Here is a 22,954-nt window from a genome sequence, read left to right as displayed (position 1 = left end):
AAAAAAAAAAAAAAAAAAAAAAGATTGAAATGTTACTTGAATAAATAAAATATCCAATTTCATACCTAAAGTATATATATTTTTAACAATTGTACTATGTTTTCATTAACATAAATAAATAATCTAATTTATTAAAAATCTTTTGTTATCATGAAATTGTTTTCTCTTTTCACGATTTACTGGACTGAATTCAAATAACATAACAAGAGTTAATTTTATTTACTGGACACTTTTTAACTTTTAAGAGGTCGTTGTATATACTTCTGAAATAAAAATTATATTTTCTTGAGACATAAACAGGTATTTGGATCCTTTGCTCCTGTTATTTACTATAAATTATTAATTGCAATGGTTATTAGTGCAACAGATGAATAGGAATTATTGGATCATTACTGTAGTAGGGGCCCCACTTGATCCAATAATTCTCATACATCCTTGCATCAATAACGGTAATAACTAATAATTTTTTCATTATCCACGATAAGAGCTCTCCTGTGAATTTTCATAATTAATCACTAGATTGTGATTCTTCCCAATCGGTTGGATCCTCAACCCTTGTAAAAAGTATTCCCCTTTGTTATAAAGCCTTCTGACTAAAATCTGAATGATATTTGACTTTTTCTTAATAACGTTGTATTGGGGTTTTAAATTTAAAATTTACTACAAAATTTTAATTAAATTGCATTCAATTTTTCAAAATTTTAATTAATTTGCATTCAATTCCATATTCAAGCCATCAAATCCATAGTCCCAAACAAAACATACCTGTAATTACATTTGTTTGATCAAGTATATAAGGAAATTTAAGTAGTTGCCACTTGCTACCTCTTTCTTACACCTTATTTCTTGCTAGTTTGGGTCAATCAGAGTCCAAACCTTATTAGTCGTTGTCAAATTAGGTGGTACTAAAAAAAAAAAATTCATTATCAGTTCCAAGCTTTTTTTTTAGTTCCAAGCTATTTTTTTACTTGTTGCTGAATATAAGATATTATAGAAGTTCTGAGCAGGTATATAAGGTATGTTTATATCCCACATAAATTTCTACACTGGCCACTCTATTTCTTGAGGACCAAGCACATGTTTATGCCTAATTGCGTACCTTGACTTGATTCAAGTACTATTACAACTCTAAGTCATCATGACTAACAGTTACAACATTCACAACAATTTGGTAAATAACAAACCTCTAGGAAGCTGATTGAAGTTGTTCATGAGAAGCCTCAAAAGTCTGACTCTGTAAAAGATGGCTAGTTCCTGAGTCCGAGCTGAGCCCCTGCCTAAGCAGCCTCTGTTTCCTTAACCCCTCATGGCATGGAGCAAAAAACTCATGGTTAAGTGCTTCCTCTGCACTTATCCTCGATCTCGGGTTCACTGTCAAGCATTTGTCCACGAGATCAAAGAGCGGTCTTGGTATGGTCTTGAGGAAATCTGGTCTTTTGCTGTTTTGTTCGCACCATTCTCTCAATTTCATAGATGGCAAGGATTGTATGTCGAAGAGTTCCTGTGACAGAGTAGTTCTCTTCAATAAAAGGGAGCAATTTAATCAATGTGAACTCAAACAGGTTTTAGTTTTATGTGATGACAACCGTTGGAAATGAGGATTCGCGGTTATGTAGCTTGGCCACTTCCCAAAGATCTTCACTGCCTTTCAACTTTGCAATGTCCTTTATGTTCCTGCCAACAACAGTAACAAGGTTGGCAAGAATGAAATCATGGTGCATCAAATGTATCGAAAGAGCAAGCTTCCTTACTGTTCGGGGTCGCCAACAAAGGGTGTTCTTCCAACCATCAGGTAGAGTAAGGTGACCCCAGCAGACCATATATCAACCTTGGGGCCTTGAAATTGGGATCTGAACAATACCTGCTCAAAGTCACGAAAACGAGGTTAATGGCTGAAGTACCATGATTTGCCTAGAGGGACTTGAATAAAATGTAAGGCTCAAGAAAAGAAAGTTCTATGCTCTTGGAATCCAGAACTAATTGTTATTTGGATTCCTACATCCTCATTAAGGTAAAATTTTGATACTTATTCACGTGCTTCCCGAATGGTTTTGTCAGTGTTAATAATTATCAGTTCCACAATAAAAGGGATAAATAATTATTTGGAAAAATATTTCTATTAAAATACCAATTACTTCTAAAGCTTAAGCTGTTGGATAATGAGCCTAACAATGCATATTAAGCACCCAGAAATGCTGAGATGAAGACTAGAACCCAATTACTCCCAGATACAAAACTCTGATACCATGTTAAACTACCAGTTACTCCAAAAGCAAAAACTATTAGAGAATGGGCCCAAAATTTGATATCAAGGTCCAACAATTTCAAATCATAATGTTTTAAGATAATTATATAACATAATTTGTTGTTCTTCAGGTAGCATCTTAATACCTGAGTCTCCAATAAATTATGAAGCAACAATTTAGTGGAGTTGTGAGAGTAAAATGAAGTCCTGAGAATAGATAGAAACAAAGTGAAAATGATTACAATTTCTTACCTCTGGAGCTCGGAAGCCCTTGGTTCCAACACAAGGACCTTCTTTCTTGTTCTTTCCATCCCCTAGGAACAAAATAAAACATGATAAATTGAAATAAAAAATAAGTTTGTATATTAAGTCATAATTCACCTAATATAGGAAACACACCTTTGTTTGTTAGTAAGCCAGCACCGGCAACGGCAATCCCAGTGCAATGCAATGGCATTGGGGTAAGATAAACAAATTTTCTATCCACTTTTCCAGGAGGGGCAGCAACCCTTTTTCTCTTAGAAGTTGGACGACTCACTGCTTCATGATTTGGAGCCTGCAATGCTTCCTGCACCAGGCTAATCAGCTCCTTTCTACCTTGGCATGGCATTGGTTCCCTAAATCTTTCTGCTGAAGGAGTTCTTGCACTCGTTGCATCCTTTGCTGAAGTTATCCCAGAGCCATCTGCGCCTTGGCTTTTAACCATATTTCTATTACTTAGGTTAGTTAAGATTTCTTTCTGGTCCACAGCCTTCTTTTTCAGGTTATTGGGCAACACACGTGACCTGGGGCCTTTTCGTGCCTCCTGATTGACTGCCTCCAAAGAATTAGCCGTCAGAAGCTTTGTACTTTTGGCAGAAAGAAGAGATTTCGGCCGGGGAACTGGAACATGATCAAAGCTCATATCATAGCCCAACTTTGATTTGTCTGTAAAATTATAAAAATTAATTCCATCAATCCAGATCTTGGATCATGTTACAGAGAAACCAGATAAACTTCACAATGGAAAGAATTAAACAAAAGAGCATATTTAAGCAGGCTATCCTACTGCCAATTGTCGATTTACATTTTCTGCTAGGTAAAGCACCAAAGCTTAGGTGAATAAACCTGTTGTTTTGTAACTCAAAAAAATGACAATGTATACAAATTATATAAAGACTAAAATAGAAGTGGATGCTTACCAGAGGTTCCATACTTGTGATGCAAATCCTGTGCAAAAGATAAGAGGAAAGCGCAAAACAATGGACCATCAGTTATGCATTGGTTAAAAAAAAAAAATTTGAAAGAAAGAATTGATGGCTAATCAGAAGGGCATGGTATAAATCTAAGGAAATATTACTCACCATAGCAAGGTTAAAATCTATGAGATAACCTTTATTGACCTTACGAGAGAAAAGGAAGTTGCCAGGTTTAACATCTCTATGAACTATTCCCTGCAAGCGAGAAAAGAAAGACTTGAATTTTATTAATTATGAAAAGGAGCATAATAGTCCACAGAAATATATATCAACTCTTGGTATAGTTTCTACCTGCCTGTGTAGACCTGCAAGTGCTCTGAACATGCAATAGCCATACCACCGGAGCTGAAAAACATCTATTTCTCTCTTTAAGACCTAGAAGTCAAAACAAAACTGAAATCAGTGAAAGAAAATAAGAAAAAAGCCATTGAGGGGTCCAATATTTACCTCAGGCCTGTCATGCTTAACGTGCTCTAGAACAATGCAATCAGAATTTCCACTCTTGAAAGAACCTTCATATTTTATAATGAAGTTCTTACCCCTGTATTCAAAGTATAACTTGCAGATTCAAGATCAAATCTTCTTGATGAAACAATATAACAAATTCTTTAAGTTAACCTTTTCAGGATCCTTACCCAAATCGTTCCAACATCTTCAGCTCATTGTGAACATGGTGTCTATTAGCATTTGCATGGGGACCTGGAAGCCATTAAAATGCCTTTTAATATCAGGTAATCATCTCCAGAATAACAATATATCAGGGTTTTAAATGTAGACAGTGTTGGTCATTTTCTGATCTTACAAAGTGACTGCTACAACAGAAGCTAATAGACAAAATCAAAACAAACAAGGACACAAGTATACATTACAAGTATCAATAAAATGAGTGACGTTTTCCAACATTATTCAAAACAATTTTCCAAAATGCTGGTACACTTATACAACCAATCAGTGATATAATTTGATTATTTGGTTTTAAACATGTCTCAGTAAAATTATATGGCATGTGTCTATGAAAAGCAATGTTGTTAAAATTTTGTCATCGACAATTTAATATCCCAATGAGACAAAATATTGGATGGCTTGACTTGACTTGCAAGTATAAATTACTTTTAAATGATTCCATAGTTTATAAGGAATATCATCAATGCATTTTTCCAATATTTAAATCCAACATGCTCTGACTATTTGGTTTTAAAAACGAGTAAAATACACTTCTTGCTGTTAATTGAACAATTTTTATATAGAAAAGAAGACTGATAAAACAATGTTGATGTCATATAGGAACCAATAAAGCTGTTACTATAGTGATTTATACAGTGTTAATTTGACTGCTAAGATTATATAGGAAAAAGAAAAGAATCGTTGGAATCCTACGATCAAGTGATCATTTCTTTTCATATGAATTCTGAGTTATTCTAACCAATGTAGGACAAAAATTATAGTCAACAATGGGACATCAGCTAAGTTGATAAATAAAAAAAAGTTGTAAATGGCATTATTTATACACTTAAAGAATTGCAGTTTCTCAGGGTAAATGATTATGAAAACATAGTACTAGACATGACCTTCAAAATTTCTACCTATAAAAGGTTCTAGCAAAAGGTTATCTATACCATAGGCAAGGTCATCATAACTACGCATCACATAACTTCCCCAAATATTCAGCTTTATAAAAAAATAAAAATAAAAAAAAAAGCGCAAAAAGCTATAGAGTATATGAAACTTTTGTCATCCATACATTTAATAGCAAATGTTACACCATCATTCTTCCTCTGCACCCTGTAAACTGTGCCATAACCACCTGCATATTTAGGTTTGAGAATATGAGGTCATTGAATTCAAGTGATGACAAATGAATCACCAAAGATGTAACTGAAAACGAATATTTAATCAAAGCCTTGATACCTGAACCTTCTTCCTCCTCTACAGCAAAAGATTCAAAGTTTGGTAGCGCTTTTGGCTCCAGTTGGTTCTAGCAAGTACCAACGGCTTTAAATTATTAAGACAGAATATCCATAGTAGAAAGGCAACTAAAAACAATTTAAAACCTCAAGTATGAAATATGGTAACATATTTACTGCAGAACTGAAACTTACATTGAGAGTATGTGAGAGAGATTTATCCCTTTTTTCTTTAGAATTTCCCCTATTCTCTTTAGTATACATGTTCCGGTCACAATTCTGCTTTAACATCTGCTTCGCAAAAATTGGATTTTTATTTCTTCTACGTTGCTGCTGCTCTGTAATAGCACCAATAGCCTTACTCTTCTCTGGTGTCCTGTGATAAACTCCGGTTCTAGGATTTAGTGCATCTTTCTGAACAGCCTTCAATTTGGCAGTGGGGTCCGTGAGTTGCCTCTCCCCAGCAGAGAGCACAGCTGCTGAAAGCATAGCCTGACTCTCCATATGTACTGTAGTTTTTTCTCTATGCAGAGATGGCATCATATCATCACATCTGCTCATTCTTTTAACATCATCCTTAGGTTGCACGTCCACTTCAGCAGAATTAGTAGGGAGACAAAAAATACAGCAATCAGTTAACTGTTCTTCTCGGCCTTCCACAATTCTTTCAACTGTTCTGACATTTGTAGTTTTACAAGCATGAACATTCTCGGTCTCCACCGGTGAGATTCTTATTTGTTCATCTACTTCTAGAGCATGAACATTCTCGGCCTCCACCGGTGAGATTCTTATTTGCTCATCTACTTCTAGACAAGATAATGTGTTGATATTAATTCTACCTGTAGAATTTGTCCTATCCATTGGAGCTTCTCTCAATACACTTGAATTTTCTGTAACATTAGTTAAAAGAGATGGTTCTGAATGAGGTCTAAATGCCATTATTTTTTCTGCTGCTATTGAATTGTGTACATGCAGAAATCTTTCAGGACTGAAAAATCCATGGTGATACTCTGGTGTATATACGTATTTATGCTCTTTCCTGTTAACAAACATATCTGTATCCTTTTTGCTTTCATCTTCAACAGGTTTGGAGTTGATAAGCAAGGAAGTTCTGACCATCAGTTCATTTAGATTCCCAGAGTCGACCGCCATGACTGATGTCTCACCTGGCTGTGTATTTATTCTACTGCACATTCCATCATCTGTATGAAAATTTACCTGCATGAATGGTGGGATTTAACAGCAATCCAAAAGTGTAAAGATGCAATTATGCTTCAATAATATGTAATAAGATCACTAATGAGGATTCAGAACTAATATCAGGAAAGTCATTGGTTTATAAATATAAAAAGTTCAGTTAGGAAAAAAATATATTTTAAAATTAGAGCAAGCCATGTATGTCTCATACCTACACAGCAAGAGAGAGAGAGGGAGAGAGATTCCACTTAATATCAGGTTCTAAATATTATACGGAAGTGTATTGTTATGGATTTTTAACACACAAGTGTTTACCAAAGACGGTAAACTAAACATGTCAAGGAAAAGCCCAAGCAAAATGGGTGGGTGCATTGCTTACTCACTGGAAGCTAAAAAAAAAAAACTACTACACATACTGACATATCATCACTCTATAGATTTTTTTTTTTTTTTGAAGCTCAAGAAATGTTGACCGTCATTCAGAGGATAGGAACTGGAGATTCCCAGCTGAATGAATCTCCATCTGGTCTTGAGGACATATAGATCCTCACAATCGTATTGGAAAATCTCATTACTGTTGTGCTTGCAGTGAAAAAAGGGTTATTTGTCAACGATTAATGTATAAATCTTCAAATTGACAAAAAAAAAAAAAAAAAAAAAAAGCAATTGGAAATCTTATTCAACTTGTATTCTGAAAATTTTCAGTAATTTAGCTTCCAGTATCACAGTCTACTATCACTAAGGCAAGGAATCTCAACTGAGAAAGGGACTCATTCCTTTCCAGATCTAGATGTCAATTGAAAGAAATGAAACTGATTAGTTAACATTTTATACATTCTAGTATATAGTATTGACTCAAGTAGATCAATCAATTCGCTTGTCCTATATCAAATAATTAATCAGAAGCAACTTCATTAAGAAATATAATTGTGGTTACTTAAAATAATATTTACATAAGTATATAAAGGTAAATTGTAAAATTACCTTGGCACAGGCAGTTTGAATCCTGTCAGGCAAAGCCAACACAATTCGATCTTCTTCGTCCCCTGAAAATCAGACATTACAGCAATCCACTGAAAAAATTAGCTCGAAAGTGCAGAAAATAATTAATATTTTTTTAATAAAAAAATCAGTTTTCTTACCATCCGCAGTATGCAAAAAAACTCTTTTTTTGGCTACCGGTAGACATTCAAAATCCAATTTCGGCCTCTTCCGCCTTCGATGATACGTTAACACGACCTCCTCCCACATTCTCTTTCGGCCACGAAATCCGAACCCTATCGGAGGCAGAAATGCCGCAATTAGGTTAAAATTCGATAAAAAGTTCCCAAAAGCTGCAAATGCAACTAGAGACGGCGTGACAAAGAGATCACTGGTCAAGAAGAGTGGTGAAATAGGGATTGAACAAAGGTACTCGACGAAATCCGGCGATGCGGAGAACAAATTGCATCGAGAAGCGAGTTCGACCGGACGAGCCGGACGGGAAATTCGTAGGAGGAGAGAGAGGATGTGCCAGGCTTTGCTTAATTCAGTGTTGGTCACTCCACTGAGTTCTGAGCTTGTGAGTTGAGTTTCCATGGAGGTTCAGATCTAGAGATAGAGAGAGAGTTAGGATCTGTGAGTGGTGAAAATGGAGAAGAAGATTAGAGAGAGAAAGTTGCTGGTAGGGTTTCAATTATGGAGATAGATGTGGAAGATTTGCAGAAATGTTATCAATTTGGAGAGAGAGAGAGAGAGAGGAGCGCGAAGGGGACTGGTGTAGGGTTTGATAATTGGCACGTGCGGAGTTCCCGCCAATTCTATTCAGAGTTGTTTTTTAAGTGGATTTGAAGAATGCCATACCGCTCCAATTGGTAAGGATTTGTTTTTGAAATCGCCCTTACTTAATTATTAAAATATGTCAATAACTATACTATTATTACAGGATTTTTCTTTTCATTCTTTTTTTTTTAATGATTCTTTAAATTTTGTTAATTAAAAATAATAATCCATAAAAAATTTAGGCAGTTATTCAAAGTTCCAAACTAAATTTTATCTGACAAGGTTTTGTTGAATCTGTTTAAGATAAAGATTACTAAAAATATGACAACTAGAAAGATGGTTTGCACAATGAGACAACTGCAATTCCTAATTCAAACAAAACAAATTTTATTTTCAAAAAATATATATAATAAATAAAAATAAAATTTATAGCAAGGTAAGACTGTCTGTATATTATGTAAAAAGATTTGATGAAATTATTTTATATGCATAATTATAGTGTGAAATTTAACTCTCTTTTTTTCTTTTCTTTTTTTTTTTTTTTTTTTCATTTCACATGAGGTATTACCACATTTTACGAGTGAAACTAATTCATCTCATGATACGGAACACCTCACAAGCCACGTACACCTGACAAGAGGGCTCAAGTTCTCCCCCGCTAGGCCAACCCGCAGGATTATGAAATTTAACAATTAAAGTGGCAAAATTGAGACATTGGTATTAATAATAAGTATTTATATTGTTCGAGAGTACATGATTCTGCCAAATCACAACTCAGCATGCAAGTAATTGTGTCAACTTTATTTAAATTTTTACTTACCTTTCGAATTGTGTTTAGTCAGAACCGGACCATGAAATAATTTCTCACTAAGTCAAGCCTCATCACATTCTGATTTTAGTTGATGATGGCATATGTGCTCATTGATTTTGGTCCAACGGTGGTGGAACTATGGAAATTACAAAGTATCCAAATGAGAAATGCTAACTAAAATACAGAAATAAATGGAAAGAAAAAAAATGTTGACGGACATTCCACTGTACAGAGGAATGTGGAGATCAACTTATACGAGGTGTAGATTTCACAAATAGAACAAACCCTACTCCTTGTGAAAGTAATCTCTACATTTTTCCATGCACGAGAGAGGATCTGGGTTTAGGTTTTAGTTTTGCATTATGCATTCAATCATTTGTAGACCTTCCAAAGTCCAAAGTAGATTGATTAGTGGAATGGTAAAAGTTCTGTCCTGACAAGTCATATTCGAACATGTTCACTGTTAAAATAGAAATGAATACAGGAGTATCCAGACATATCAACATTTATTACTGGTGAAAAGATAGGAAACTAGTCAAATAATATGTATATTCTGCGATTGGGTAAATAATATTCATTCGAGGATGTATAGAGCTAACAGTTCTATACCTGTAGATAGTTTTTTTTATTATTGAGATTTATTGACAATCTCACTTGGCAATTTTGTATCAATCACTTTAAAGGTGCAAGTCTAAATGACTCACACACACACACACACATCATTTTCTCTGTTTTCTCCTGCACTCAAGGTAAATCAGGTACTTGGAGACTTGGTGCTAGTTGAGGAATTGGCTTGCATTTGCTGTGTGGAACTTTTAGGACTTCCACTAATATCCGAAGAAGCTTCTCCCTTTCCTCCATAAGCTCCTCGATGACTTGCTGGTGTTTCAACACCTGGAAACACAAGGTATTTCGTGTTTTCAATGAATTCCATACAAAAAAAGAGGGGGGAAAAACTATTTATCCCAAAAAAAAAAAAGAAAAAAAAAAAGTAGCATCATTTTATTGGCAAGATCTCCCAATGTCACGTGTCACCACCAACTGGGATTCGATAAAGCATATACATAAGAACATTTTAGAGGATCAAGTGATAAAATGGGACAGCGGTAAATCAGTACTTGGAGACTTGTTGCTAGTTGAGGAATTCGCTTGGACTTGCTGTGTGGAACTTTTAAGACTTCCACTAATATCCGAAGAAGCTTCTCCCTTTCCTCCATAAGCTCCTTGATGACTTGCTGGTGTTTCAACACCTGGAAACACAAGGTATTTCGTGTTTTCAATGAATTCCATACAAAAAAGAGAGGGAAAAAACTATTTATCCCCCCCAAAAAAAAAATGGAAAAAAAAAGTAGCATCATTTTATTGGCAAGATCTCCCAATGTCACGTGTCACCACCAACTGGGATTCGATAAAGCATAAACATAAGAACATTTTAGAGGATCAAGTGATAAAATGGGACAACGGTAAATCAGTACTTGGAGACTTGTTGCTAGTTGAGGAATTGGCTTGGACTTGCTGTGTGGAACTTTTAGGACTTCCACTAATATCCGAAGAAGCTTCTCCCTTTCCTCCATAAGGACTTGCTGGTGTTTCAACACCTGGAAACACAAGGTATTTTTTGTTTTCAATGAATTCCAAACAAAAAAGAGGGGGAAAAACTATTTATCCCCAAAAAAAAAAAGGTAGCATCGTTTTATTGGCAAGATCTCCCAATTTCACGTGTTACCACCAACTCGGATTCGATAAAGCATAAACGTAAGAACATTTTAGAGGATCAAGTGATAAAATGGGACAACGGTAAATCAGTACTTGGAGACTTGTTGCTAGTTGAGGAATTCGCTTGGATTTGCTGTGTGGAACTTTTAAGACTTCCACTAATATCCGAAGAAGCTTCTCCCTTTCCTCCATAAGCTCCTTGATGACTTGCTGGTGTTTCAACACCTGGAAACACAAGGTATTTCGTGTTTTCAATGAATTCCATACAAAAAAGAGAGGGAAAAAACTATTTATCCCCCCAAAAAAAAAAATGAAAAAAAAAAGTAGCATCATTTTATTGGCAAGATCTCCCAATGTCACGTGTCACCACCAACTGGGATTCGATAAAGCATAAACGTAAGAACATTTTAGAGGATCAAGTGATAAAATGGGACAACGGTAAATCAGTACTTGGAGACTTGTTGCTAGTTGAGGAATTGGCTTGGACTTGCTGTGTGGAACTTTTAGGACTTCCACTAATATCCGAAGAAGCTTCTCCCTTTCCTCCATAAGGACTTGCTGGTGTTTCAACACCTGGAAACACAAGGTATATTTTGTTTTCAATGAATTCCAAACAAAAAAGAGGGGGAAAAAACTATTTATCCCTAAAATATATATATATAAAAAAATAAAAATAAAAAGTAGCATGGTTTTATTGGCAAGATCTCCCAATTTCACGTGTTACCACCAACTGGGATTCGATAAAGCATAAACGTAAGAACATTTTAGAGGATCAAGTGATAAAATCGGACAACGATAAATCAGTACTTGGAGACTTGTTGCTAGTTGAGGAATTGGCTTGGATTTGCTGTGTGGAACTTTTAGGACTTCCACTAATATCCGAAGAAGCTTCTCCCTTTCCTCCATAAGCTCCTCGATGACTTGCTGGTGTTTCAACACCTGGAAACACAAGGTATTTTGTGTTTTCAATGAATTTCATACAAAAAAGAAGGGGAAAAAACTATTTATCCCAAAAAAAAAAAATGAAAAAAAAAAAGGAGCATCAATTTATTGGCAAGATCTCCCAATGTCACGTTATACCCACCAACTGGGATTCGATAAAGCATAAACGTAAGAACATTTTAGAGGATAAAGTGATAAAATGGGACAACGGTAAATCAGTACTTGGAGACTTGTTGCTAGTTGAGGAATTGGCTTGGATTTGCGCTGTGGAACTTTTAGCACTTCCACTAATATCCGAAGAAGCTTCTCCCTTTCCTCCATAAGGACTTGCTGGTGTTTCAACACCTGGAAACACAAGGTATTTTTTGTTTTCAATGAATTCCATACAAAAAAGAGGGGGAAAAAACTATTTATCCCAAAAAAAAAAAAAGGTAGCATCGTTTTATTGGCAAGATCTCCCAATTTCACATGTTACCACCAACTGGGGTTCGATAAAGCATAAACATAAGAACATTTTAGAGGATCAAGTGATAAAATGGGACAATGGTAAATCAGTACTTGGAGACTTGTTGCTAGTTGAGGAATTGGCTTGGAGTTTGCTGTGTGGAACTTTTAGGACTTCCACTAATATCCGAAGAAGCTTCTCCCTTTCCTCCATAAGCTCCTTGATGACTCGCTGGTCTTTCAACACCTGGAAACACAAGGTATTTCGTGTTTTCAATGAATTCTATACAAAAAAGAGAGGGAAAAAACTATTTATCCCAAAAAAAAAATTTGAAAAAAAAAAAGTAGAATCATTTTATTGACAAGATCTCCCAATGTCACGTGTTACCACCAACTGGGATTCGATAAAGCATAAACGTAAGAACATTTTAGAGGATCAAGTGATAAAATGGGACAACGGCGAGGGTGATGATGATGATAAACTCGAGCATTGTCATGTATGTCATGCAAGTGAATTCACAGAGAGATGCCATTTACAATTTAGAGGATGAAGTGATAAAATTTTGAACAATATAACATTTGTATAGAGAAACTGCATCAATAGGCATTTTCTTTTTAAAATTAAAACACAACTTTCTATCAGGGGGAAAAAAAATTCAACTGGATTATAGAAAGCCACAGCTCTTATGTTAACATCACCTTAACAAATTGGTTTTTAATTTAGTGAAGGAATAATTTAATAGTCACATTTAGTGACTGAATAATAGTCAAGATGAAACATTACCATCTGAAGCACGTTGTTTTCTGACCTCAAGCGCTCAGGCTGCACAGGTAATTTCAATAATTAGAATTTTCTTTTGTATTGGACGCGACAATATCAGCTCAAGAAGCAGAAAAATTAAATAAATAAAAATCCATTATGTTCATTCTTACACAATGCAACAAAGTAATGATACTTCAATAACTAGGAGATGCATGGACATTTTGAAAGTATCTCCACATGTTGTTTGTTTTAGCTTGTCCGTGAAATGTAAATGCGCAACTCCATATTTTGAGCACAAGTATTATTATTATAATTGCAAATAATAAGCAAATTCCAAATGTACTAATTAAACTGTACAAGGAAAAGATCATTCTATAATCCACACTCATGAAGACACAAAAATGGTGTCAAAATAAATCAGATTTAGATATCTTATTTTCTAAACTTAATGTTATAGTAATGGTGACAGCTAAGCCTAGCTGGTGAAGTCTCCAGGTAGTCATGCCAGAGACCTGGGCTCAAATCCTTTGCGGTGATTGGAGATGTTTAACGGTAGGGAAAGAGCTATATCCATCACATAGCCAGCCATTGGACCAAGAAAAGACAAATATAGGCAATCCAAAGGAACACCACACCCCAGGATTCATGGAAATATTCAACATGGACGGTAGTTAGTGAAATAAAACCCCACAAATCTCTCAGCTGAACGTAAAAGCAGAGGAAATCCAAGTTTAAAGTTGATGTAATTCTTTGTTTCTAACACATGTAAATCTATTTTCTCATGTTATAGTTTCTAACTTTAGGGGTATGTGACAGAAATAGATTTCCAACTTTAAAAAAATGTTAATGCTACCAAACAGTTCTGCATGGAGTTTTTATTTATGTCTACAGAGCTTTCCTTTCATAACGAACGGAGGATATGATAAAAGGTTATGCAATTGTACTTTAGGTTGGGGTTTTTATGGGTAAGAGGAGGACTACCCTTCATGTAGCCCACATTGGACCAAAATAAATAAAAAATAAAATAATAGAGGATACAATATAAATACAGGAGTTTAAATCTCATCAATTGAAGTGTGTTCACCTCTTGCTGTATCACATTTGGAACCAAAAGACCTAACTAACAATTATATTAACAGAGAGTTACAGAACTAGACTCCTGCAACTGCTAGAAACCTTTTGAAAAAATCAACTCAAGACACCGAATCACACCCGGACAACAAAAAAGGCCATTGATTTAAATGATTGCACCCGGCAATGCATACAGAATACTTTTCAACATGATCGAACCTGTTCATTAAATATCAGAATTTCTAAATATGCAACGGAACATTTGTCTTATGCAAAGATCCAGTCCAATAAAGGCATAGGCAGCAAAAGTACCAAAAGCATCCATGTGAACCGTAAGCACAATTTGATAAAAAGGAAACAATGGATACCTTTTGAAATAGTTACAGCAGTCTACAAAATTCTACTGCACACTAAACTGAAAAACATGTATTGCTTTTTTCACGTACCATGTCATTTACTTGATTGTCAACATCTTTCAAAATAGGATTTTGCACAAAACTACTGATGACCTTCTCCGTTCGACTTCCATATGAAGAGTCTACCGGGGGGCTTTGAGATGCCTGATCCGGTAATTTTGTTGCCAATTGCATGATATTTCCTGTTGGATTTTGGTTGGAGGGTTCATTTATCATGCTCAAACCACTTTGCAGCGATGTGGGAAGGACGCCTTTACCAAGGGATAAGCTGGGAGCTATTCCAAACTTCATCATCATCTTCATCTTCATCATTGATTCCTAGCAAATTTGGAGATTCATATTTGTTTTACGAAAAATGAAACCACAGCAGGAACTATAAAAATGTGAGAGGCTATAAGGCACATACTACAAGGGAAGATTGAATTTGATACAGCACTCCAGGCTTCACAGATAGACCTACCATGCAAACATTGAAAATGTTAGTATGCCTTGATGATGAAGCATCTTTGCTTAAAATTATCTTATGCTCATGGCTAAATAGGTATTAATGTGGGCTGATATACCATGACACTCAATTAGGTAAACCCTTGAAAGATGCTTTTTAACTTACTTTCAACTGATGATTATCACAATAAATGATGCTATTTCACCAGCAATGCAAATGTCTACTTCTACAGATTTTAATTTTTCCTAATAGATTGTACGGAAGTAAGCACTGCAGCAGCTCTAATAAGATATAAAGACACTCACAATTCAACGGTTGACAGAAAAATTACAAAATGTTGTTCTTTTCTCTCTCTGTGTGTGTATCTTCCCACTAGTATCCAAAAGCTCTTACAGGATCAAATTGACGCTTGAGTATATTTCTCAAAGGCCAATCACAATATTATGTAAAAATCCTAGACTAACAATAGATTAGAATAAGAGGGTCATTCAGATAGGGAATAACAAAACTGTGTAGAGAAGAGGAAGATGATGGTATTAATTCATGATTATAAAAGATTGTAATTTTGTAATCACAAGCCTAATACTAGATTTGGCAGAAGTGATTCCAGAGCATGTATACAGTCTACAACGGCTAGAAAATTATTAAGTTATTTCTAGGCATCCAAATAAGGGTCATATAATAATGTGTATTGATATTACCACATCAAAAATCATATAACACTCAAGCAGTATCCATTGCTTCCTCATACATACCAGCTCCAAAACCATGTCCAAAACCAACTCCACGCCCAATGCCTGGTTCAACTTTCTTTGCTACCAACTTCCTCAACTAAAAGTCAAAAAGAAGTAACAAGAGTCATAAATTTTTTTAAAGCCAAGATAATCTAAATGCATCAAAAAAAAAAAAAAAAAAAAAAAAAAAAGCGAGAGTATTGACGTACAGAATTAACATGTCTACCAACACCAGAAAAAGCATTTGTTGCACCTCTGGTGGCACTCACAACTCGATTCAGTACTGGCATTGCACCTAATACATAGATAGAATCAAATTTTGATGGTTAACTAACATTTTTTTTTCCATATATAAAAAATAGTAACCAAGCTTATGATATGCAGATCACTTAATAAAAGAAATTTTCTTCTATCTTTTCATGTGTGCCTACCCAGCCCCATCAAGCACCCAACATTCTTAAATCTCGGCCAAATTCATTTCACAGCCAAGTTGGTTCTTGCTACAAAGCAATTTTGGAGAGTAAAAACCTTGCTGGCTATATAGAATTTTTACCAAATTTCTCCTTTGGGATTATTTGGAGATTTTTTTATATTTATATATCGATCCAATGAACCCACTTTGCTCTTTATATACCCAGCTTGTTCTTAGCTCGTTATTTGCAAAAATCAGTCTACTTAGCCCCAGGTCACAAGCAACCATCTTTACATGTCGTGAATACAACTCATAGCCGAGTATTCCTTAATTAGGGGCATGATTAGCTATTCCTTAATTAGGGCATAATCACTGCTTTCATATTTTAGACATGATGTATTTACCTAGACACACAATAGGACTAGATACATTCCTTGCACTGCCCTCACCTACCACCTTCCTTGCACTACACTCACCTACCACCTTCCTTGCCTATATAAAGCACCTTGCATCAGAGCTTCAAGGTAAAAGTTGGAGGCCTTTGATCATATGACTGGTAACCCCTCTCTTTTATCTGATACTTCTCGTATGTCTTCTCCCTTTTATGTCACGATAGCTAATGGTACCAAGTCTCTAGTCCAAGGAATTGGTACTGTTAGTACCTCTAGTCTAACCTTCTCTTCTATGTTGTATCTACACAATTTCCCTTTAATTTGCTATTAGTTCCTAAACTTACCTCTGTCCTAAATTGCTCAGTAACAGTCTATCATACTCACTGTCTTAGGATCTAAAGATGGAAATAATTGGTGGGGGCTTTGAGAAGGATGGGCTCTATTACTTTCAGCTGTCTTATTCACCTATTTCATAGGCACTCCATACCTCTACTTTTCTGTATCAGTGGCACTGCCGACTTGGGCATCCTTCGTCTCACAGTCTTCAGCATTTGGTTCCTTCTTTAACTAGTTTTTCTAGTTTAATTGTGAAACATGTGACCTTAGCAAGCATGATAGGGCTTCTTTTAAACTTTGGCGTGATGGACCTAGTTTACGCCCTTTTGAACTTTTTTACTGTGATGTCTGGGTCCAGACATAACTACTGGATTGGTTGGTACCCGTTATTTTGTTTCTTTTATTGATGATCATTATTCTTGTTTGACTTGGTTATATGTTTTTGATGATCTATCACAAGTCTTTCATGAATTTAAGTCTTTTTATGCTGAGATCACTAATCAGTTGAATACCAAGTTATTCATCGAACTGATAATGCTCTTGAATACTAATTTCTTGAGTCCAGAGGGGTCACCCCTCAAACTTCTTGTGTTGATACAACCTAACAAAATGGGATTGCTGAAAGAAAGAATGGACCCATTCTTGCTATTACCCGAGCTCTATTGATTCAAACGAATGTACCTAAACATTATTAGGGAGATGCAGTTCTTACTGCATCATATCTATTGAATAGAATCCCAACTCGGGTCCTTAAAGGAAAACACCATTTTGGATGATGTTTCCTGATAAAGACCCCTTTTCGCTTCCTCCAAAAGTGTTTAGGTGCGATTGTTTTGTACATAATTTAAATCCAAAATGGGACAAACTTGATCCTCGAGCTCATAAATGCATATTTTTGGGCTATTCTCGCACTCAGAAAAGATATAGGTGCTACAACCCTTCTCTGATAAAACATTTTATGTGTGTTGATGTAACATTCTTTGAGCATGTTCCATATTATTCTAAGGAAGGTAGTCAAATGGAGGAACCCATTTTTCAAGACAATATTCTACCATCTCCGGTTCTTGATATTCATCCAACTCTCAGAGTTTATACTTAGCGACATTGCAGGAATACCTCTCTTACTCCTGCCACAGCCCAGGATGAAACGTTTGTGCCACCTGCCCAGCACTTGAACGGGTAAAGCCTTCTTTGCCTCTTCCACATCTTCCTCGGCACCTAGAGATCCGGTTGTTCATCCATCTGAGTCTGATCTTGATCTTCCCATTGCATTTCGCGAATGTAGAAGCATTCGTACTAATCATCCTATATCTCATTTTATTTCTTATAATCATCTGTCACATTCTTTTCGAGTTTTCTCTTTATCTTTGTCATCTGTTACTATTCCTAAGTCATACAGAGAGGCTCTTTCTCTTTATCTTTGTCATCTGTTACTATTCCTAAGTCATGTTGTGGTCATCGTTGGGTTTTCACAGTGAAACAGAATCTTGATGGCATTATTGATCCTTTAAAGGGCATTATTGATCCTTTAAAGGCTCGCCTTGTTGCTAAAGGTTTCACACAGACCTATGGTATTGACTATTCTGAGACTTTCTCTCTTGTGGCTAAGCTGAACTCTATTTTGCATATTTATCTCTCTTGCTACCAATCTTGACTGGCTTTTTCACCAGCTCAATATCAAAAATACATTTCTACATGGCGATCTTAGCGGGAGCATACATGGCTCAACCTCATGGGTTTGAGTCCAAGGCGGAGTATGTTACTAAGTCTATTTATGGACTCAAACAGTCACCTCGTGCATGGTGGGATAAATTCAGTAAGGTAGTGGTTGCTTATGGCATGACTAGAAGTCAAGCTGATTATTTAGTTTTCTTTAAAAAGACAAACGTGTGGCTTTGTGATTTTGGTGGTCTATGTGGATGATATCGTCATTACTGGGAGGGACAAGAAGGGGATTCATACGTTGATTCATCATTTGAGTTCAAATTTTCTCACTAAAGATTTGGGCAAACACCATGATTTTCTTGGTATTGAGGTTACAAGGTCAAAGAAAGGCATATGTTTTTCTCAGAGAAAATATACTCTTGATATCCTAAGGAATACGGGTTATCTTGGCTCTAAACCTGTAACAACACCCATGTAGACTAATCTGAAGCTATTGCCTGATGTTGGTGACTTAGTTGACGATCTAGAGATGTACTAAAGAATTGTAGGCAAGCTCATTTACTTAACCATTACTCGTCCAGATATTGCCTATGCAGTCAGTGTTGTGAGTCAATTTATGCAGCCCACGAATCTCTCACATGGACGCGATTGTACCGATTATGAAGTATCTCAAAGGAGCTCCAGGTCTTGGTCTTCTCTATCAGTCATAGTCATCTGGACATCAGCGTATCGAGGTATACATTGATGCCGATTGGGCAGTCCTTCAGACAGATGGTCAATGACTACTTACTGTACTTTTATAGGAGGCAATCTAGTAACTTGGAAAAGTAAGAAGCAGTCGGTTGTTGTGCCGTCTAGTGCTGAAGCTGAGTACCGTGCAATGGCTCATACTTCCTATGAGTTAACTTGGTTGAGAACTCTGTTACAATAATTTGGGCTTTCTCTCTTCTCTATTGTGATAATTAGACAGCTATTCACATTGCTAGTAATCCGACTTTCCATGAGAGAACCAAACATATTGAGGTTAATTGTCATTTCATTCATTCTAAGGTCGGTTAGCAGATATCTTTACTAAGGCTCTTCCAAAGCTTGTCATCGATTCTATCTACAACAAGCTGAGAGTTGTTCACATATACTCTCCAACTTGAGGGGGAGTGTCGGGAATACAACTCACAGTCAACTATTCCTTAATTAGGAGCTTGATTAGATATTCCTTAATCAAAGGCATAATCACTGGTTTCAAATTTTACACATGATGTATTTACCTAGACACGCAATAGGATACATTCCTTGCACTGCACTCACCTACCACTTTCCTTGCACTATCCTCACCTACCACCTTCCTAGCCTATATAAAGCACCTTATGTACTCAATTATGATTCAATGGAATACAATATAAAATTTCATTATTTCTAACAATAATGTATATTGATATTACCACATCAAAATCACACATAAGACTCAAGCAGTATCCATTGCTTCCTCATACATACCAGCTCCAAAACCATGTCCAAAACCATGTCCAAAACCATGTACAAAACCAGCTCCATATATAATGCCTGTCGTGTTCTTTTCTACCACCTTCCTCAACTAAAAGTTTTTTAAAAAAATGTAACAAGAGTCATAAAATTTTTAAGGCAATATAATCCAAATACATCAAATAATAATAAAACCACGAGAAAGAAAAAAGGAAAAAAAAAAAAAGTATTGACATACAGAATCGTTAACATGTCTACCAACATCAGAAAAAGCATTTGTTGCACCTCCGGTGGCACTCGTAACTTGGTTCGGTACTGGTATTGCACCTAATACACAGATTAAATCAAAATTTGATGGTTAGCTAACATTTTTGCTCCATAAATAAAAATTAGTAACCAAGCTTCTGATATGCAGATCACTTAATAAAAGAAAATTTCTTCCATCTTTTCATGTGTGCCCACCCAACCACATCAAACACTCAGCATTCTTAAATCTCAGCCAAATTCATTTCACAGCAAGTTGTTTCTCGCTACAAAGCAATTTTTGAGAGTAAAAGCCTTGCTGGCTATATAGAATATTTATCAAATTTCTCCTTTGGGATTATTTAGAGATATTTTGATATTTACATATCAATCCAATGAACCATACTTTGCTCGTCTTTATATCCCCAGCTTGTTCTTAGCTCGTTATTTTAAAAAATCAGTCTATTTAGCCCCAGGTCACAAGCAACCAATTTTTAAGAAGCCTGCATATTGTTATTTAGAAAATACCCCAACTAGAATGTACCCAAAGCACAAATCGTATAACTAGGCAATACTCACAACTTATTGTGATTATAATGCATGCCACATGCGTTGTTTATAAGTGAATACTTTAATTTATAACAGTACACTCATGCTTACAGTTAATATGCATTTCAAGAACTATACAAAATACATGCATTAATGTTCCTATAAAAAATGATTGTAGCATCATGTGAATTTTGGATTTGCCATGGTAAATCTAGTGACTCCATTGTACCTTACACTGCCATTGAAGGTGCCAAACAACACCACAAAAATGACCAAACTCACAAATCCCAACTTCTAACTGCCAATTGAGGCAATCCCATTTTCTCAAATAACTTCATTCTCAAAAACAAATTGATATGATAAATGATATACAAAAATCAAAGGGTGAGCCTTGGTGCAACGGTAAGGTTGTTGTACCATAACCTAGAGATCACCAGTTCAAAACAAGGAAACAGCCTCTCCACATGAGGAGGTAAAGTTGTGCACATCTAACCCTCCCCATACCCCACAATGGGAGGAGGCTCATGCATTGGGTTTGCCCTTTATAACAAAAATCAACAGAGAAATTCAATTTCCAAGGGACATCTAAACACAACATTATATTTGTACATTCAAATGATAAAAATGAAAACATTAATCTAGTTTGATAAGCAAACCATTACAGCATAAGCAATTCATCTCTTACATTCAAATGACAAAAATGAAAACATTAATCTAGTTTGATAAGAAAACCGTTACAGCATAAGCAATTCATCTCATTCTTGATTAGTTAAAAAAATAATAATAAATAAAATTCACATGCTCAATTCACAAAATTTGGCAATTCACACACATTTCCAACTAAAATCAACATCATATATAGTAGAGTAGTGAGAGAAAATGGTGTACTTGAACTGTTAGCAGCTGAAATTTGGGGCTTTTTATCATCATTGGGTATGGAGAGCCCACCGGAGTTCATCTTGCTCAACGATGTTTAGAGAGAGAAAGTGGAGGTAGTACCTAAATTTAAAGGGCGTCCAGAGCCGATACCAAGACCACAAACGATGCCAAAGCCAGTGAAAACTTGACCCACCTTCAAAGTAAATGGATTCTCTATTCTCATTCTCTGTTTAACAACGGTTACGACACTGTTGCTAATACTGCTAGTACTCTCCATTCTTCCACCACAAGCCCCCTCTCTCTCTCTAGAAACCTAAAAGCTCAAGCCTCTCTCTCTCTCTCTCTCCCTCTCCCTCTCCCTCCCTCCCTCCCTCCCTCCCTCTTATAAAGTGATATTCCACAAATCCCATAGCCATCAAAGCTGCGCTCTGTAAGAAACGAATCTCTCTCTCTCTCCTCTCTTCTCTCTCTTGAAAATCTGTTACTGTGTGCTTGTGTGTGTATTTTGGTATATAAGTATACAATTGAAAAAGTAGTCATACCTTTGATATTCTATCAAGTATCAATTCAGTAATGTTTTTTTATTGCAAAACGTATACCTATTTAGAAAACACTGATAACATATTAAATACAATACATAGTAAATACTCTTATGCATTACATTCATGCAAAAAAAAAAAAAATGAATTATTTTCATTATTTAAAATTTTTTACTTCATGTTTATTCCAAAAAATCTAATAAGTTACAAGTAAATCTTTATAAATTTGAGGAAATGTCTTCCACAAGAGTGCCTCAAATGAGTAAGAAACTGACCAAGAAGTTGAATTAATTTTTCTTTTTCTTTTTCTTTTATTAATATAAGAGCTTTAGTTATAGAGATTTACCAAGTTTGCCCCCTCAAAAAACAGTTTTCAATAACTTATAAAATATAAAATTATTTTGAAAAAGTTATAAAAGCCACCTTAAAATCAGATTTTTTTATAATTGAATTTGAAAAAATAATTTTTAAAAAATTAAACCAAGCAAAAATTTTTACAATTTTATGATTTAGTTCTCTCAAAGAATAACAAACAAACCAAGCAAATAGAGTTCCAGTCTTTGGATGGAGGAAAAAGGAAGATCATTTTCAACGATTTAACCTGGAAATATTATAACTTGAAAATTTACACTAATAAAACAACAAAAGAGTTGGAGGAGGAATTGATTCAGGCTGCTAAGGGCTTGTTTTAAAATCAGAAATCTTTACATAACAATACTTGCACACGAAGAAGAAAGGGGAGCCCATCACTGGAATGAAAGCGGCAAAAGAAA

The 22,954-nt window shown here is 35.5% G+C and overlaps 2 protein-coding genes across 5 annotated transcripts; both read right to left on the bottom strand.

Annotated features, from left to right (window-relative positions):
* Positions 1-1,008: 1,008 nt before the first annotated feature.
* Positions 1,009-8,638, bottom strand: LOC132304119 (uncharacterized). The gene is made up of 15 exons (XM_059801670.1): positions 7,727-8,638; positions 7,569-7,630; positions 5,583-6,605; positions 5,392-5,458; positions 5,225-5,287; positions 4,119-4,182; positions 3,931-4,024; positions 3,775-3,858; positions 3,589-3,678; positions 3,427-3,454; positions 2,645-3,172; positions 2,498-2,559; positions 1,752-1,861; positions 1,587-1,674; positions 1,009-1,501 (listed from the first exon to the last, which is right to left on the bottom strand). Exons 1-15 carry the CDS (start codon positions 8,160-8,162, stop codon positions 1,187-1,189), a joined length of 3,114 nt encoding a protein of 1,037 aa, XP_059657653.1. The 5' UTR covers positions 8,163-8,638; the 3' UTR covers positions 1,009-1,186.
* Positions 8,639-9,600: 962 nt separating this feature from the next.
* Positions 9,601-21,998, bottom strand: LOC132304118 (uncharacterized). Of its 4 annotated transcripts, none has more exons than XM_059801666.1 (16): positions 21,763-21,998; positions 20,210-20,298; positions 19,987-20,083; positions 15,897-15,982; positions 15,709-15,784; positions 14,915-14,964; positions 14,539-14,826; positions 13,043-13,081; positions 12,373-12,505; positions 12,037-12,159; positions 11,680-11,811; positions 11,323-11,445; positions 10,966-11,097; positions 10,632-10,754; positions 10,275-10,406; positions 9,601-10,050 (listed from the first exon to the last, which is right to left on the bottom strand). In XM_059801666.1, exons 1-16 carry the CDS (start codon positions 21,917-21,919, stop codon positions 9,911-9,913), a joined length of 1,920 nt encoding a protein of 639 aa, XP_059657649.1. In that variant the 5' UTR covers positions 21,920-21,998; the 3' UTR covers positions 9,601-9,910. The 4 variants fall into 4 exon arrangements, with proteins under 4 accessions (XP_059657649.1, XP_059657650.1, XP_059657651.1 ...); XM_059801667.1 differs by having other exon boundaries at positions 21,652-21,906; XM_059801668.1 differs by lacking the exons at positions 19,987-20,083; positions 20,210-20,298 and having other exon boundaries at positions 21,763-21,997.
* Between the last annotated feature and the right edge of the window lie 956 nt (positions 21,999-22,954).

This window comes from Cornus florida, unplaced genomic scaffold (assembly GCF_030987335.1).
Source record: "Cornus florida cultivar Cherokee Brave unplaced genomic scaffold, ASM3098733v1 CherokeeBrave_3.0.0_Hap2_Chr04, whole genome shotgun sequence".
Taxonomy (NCBI): domain Eukaryota; kingdom Viridiplantae; phylum Streptophyta; class Magnoliopsida; order Cornales; family Cornaceae; genus Cornus; species Cornus florida.
Note: the sequence above shows the minus strand (reverse complement) of the source record. Positions and strands in the feature narration are given on the sequence as shown.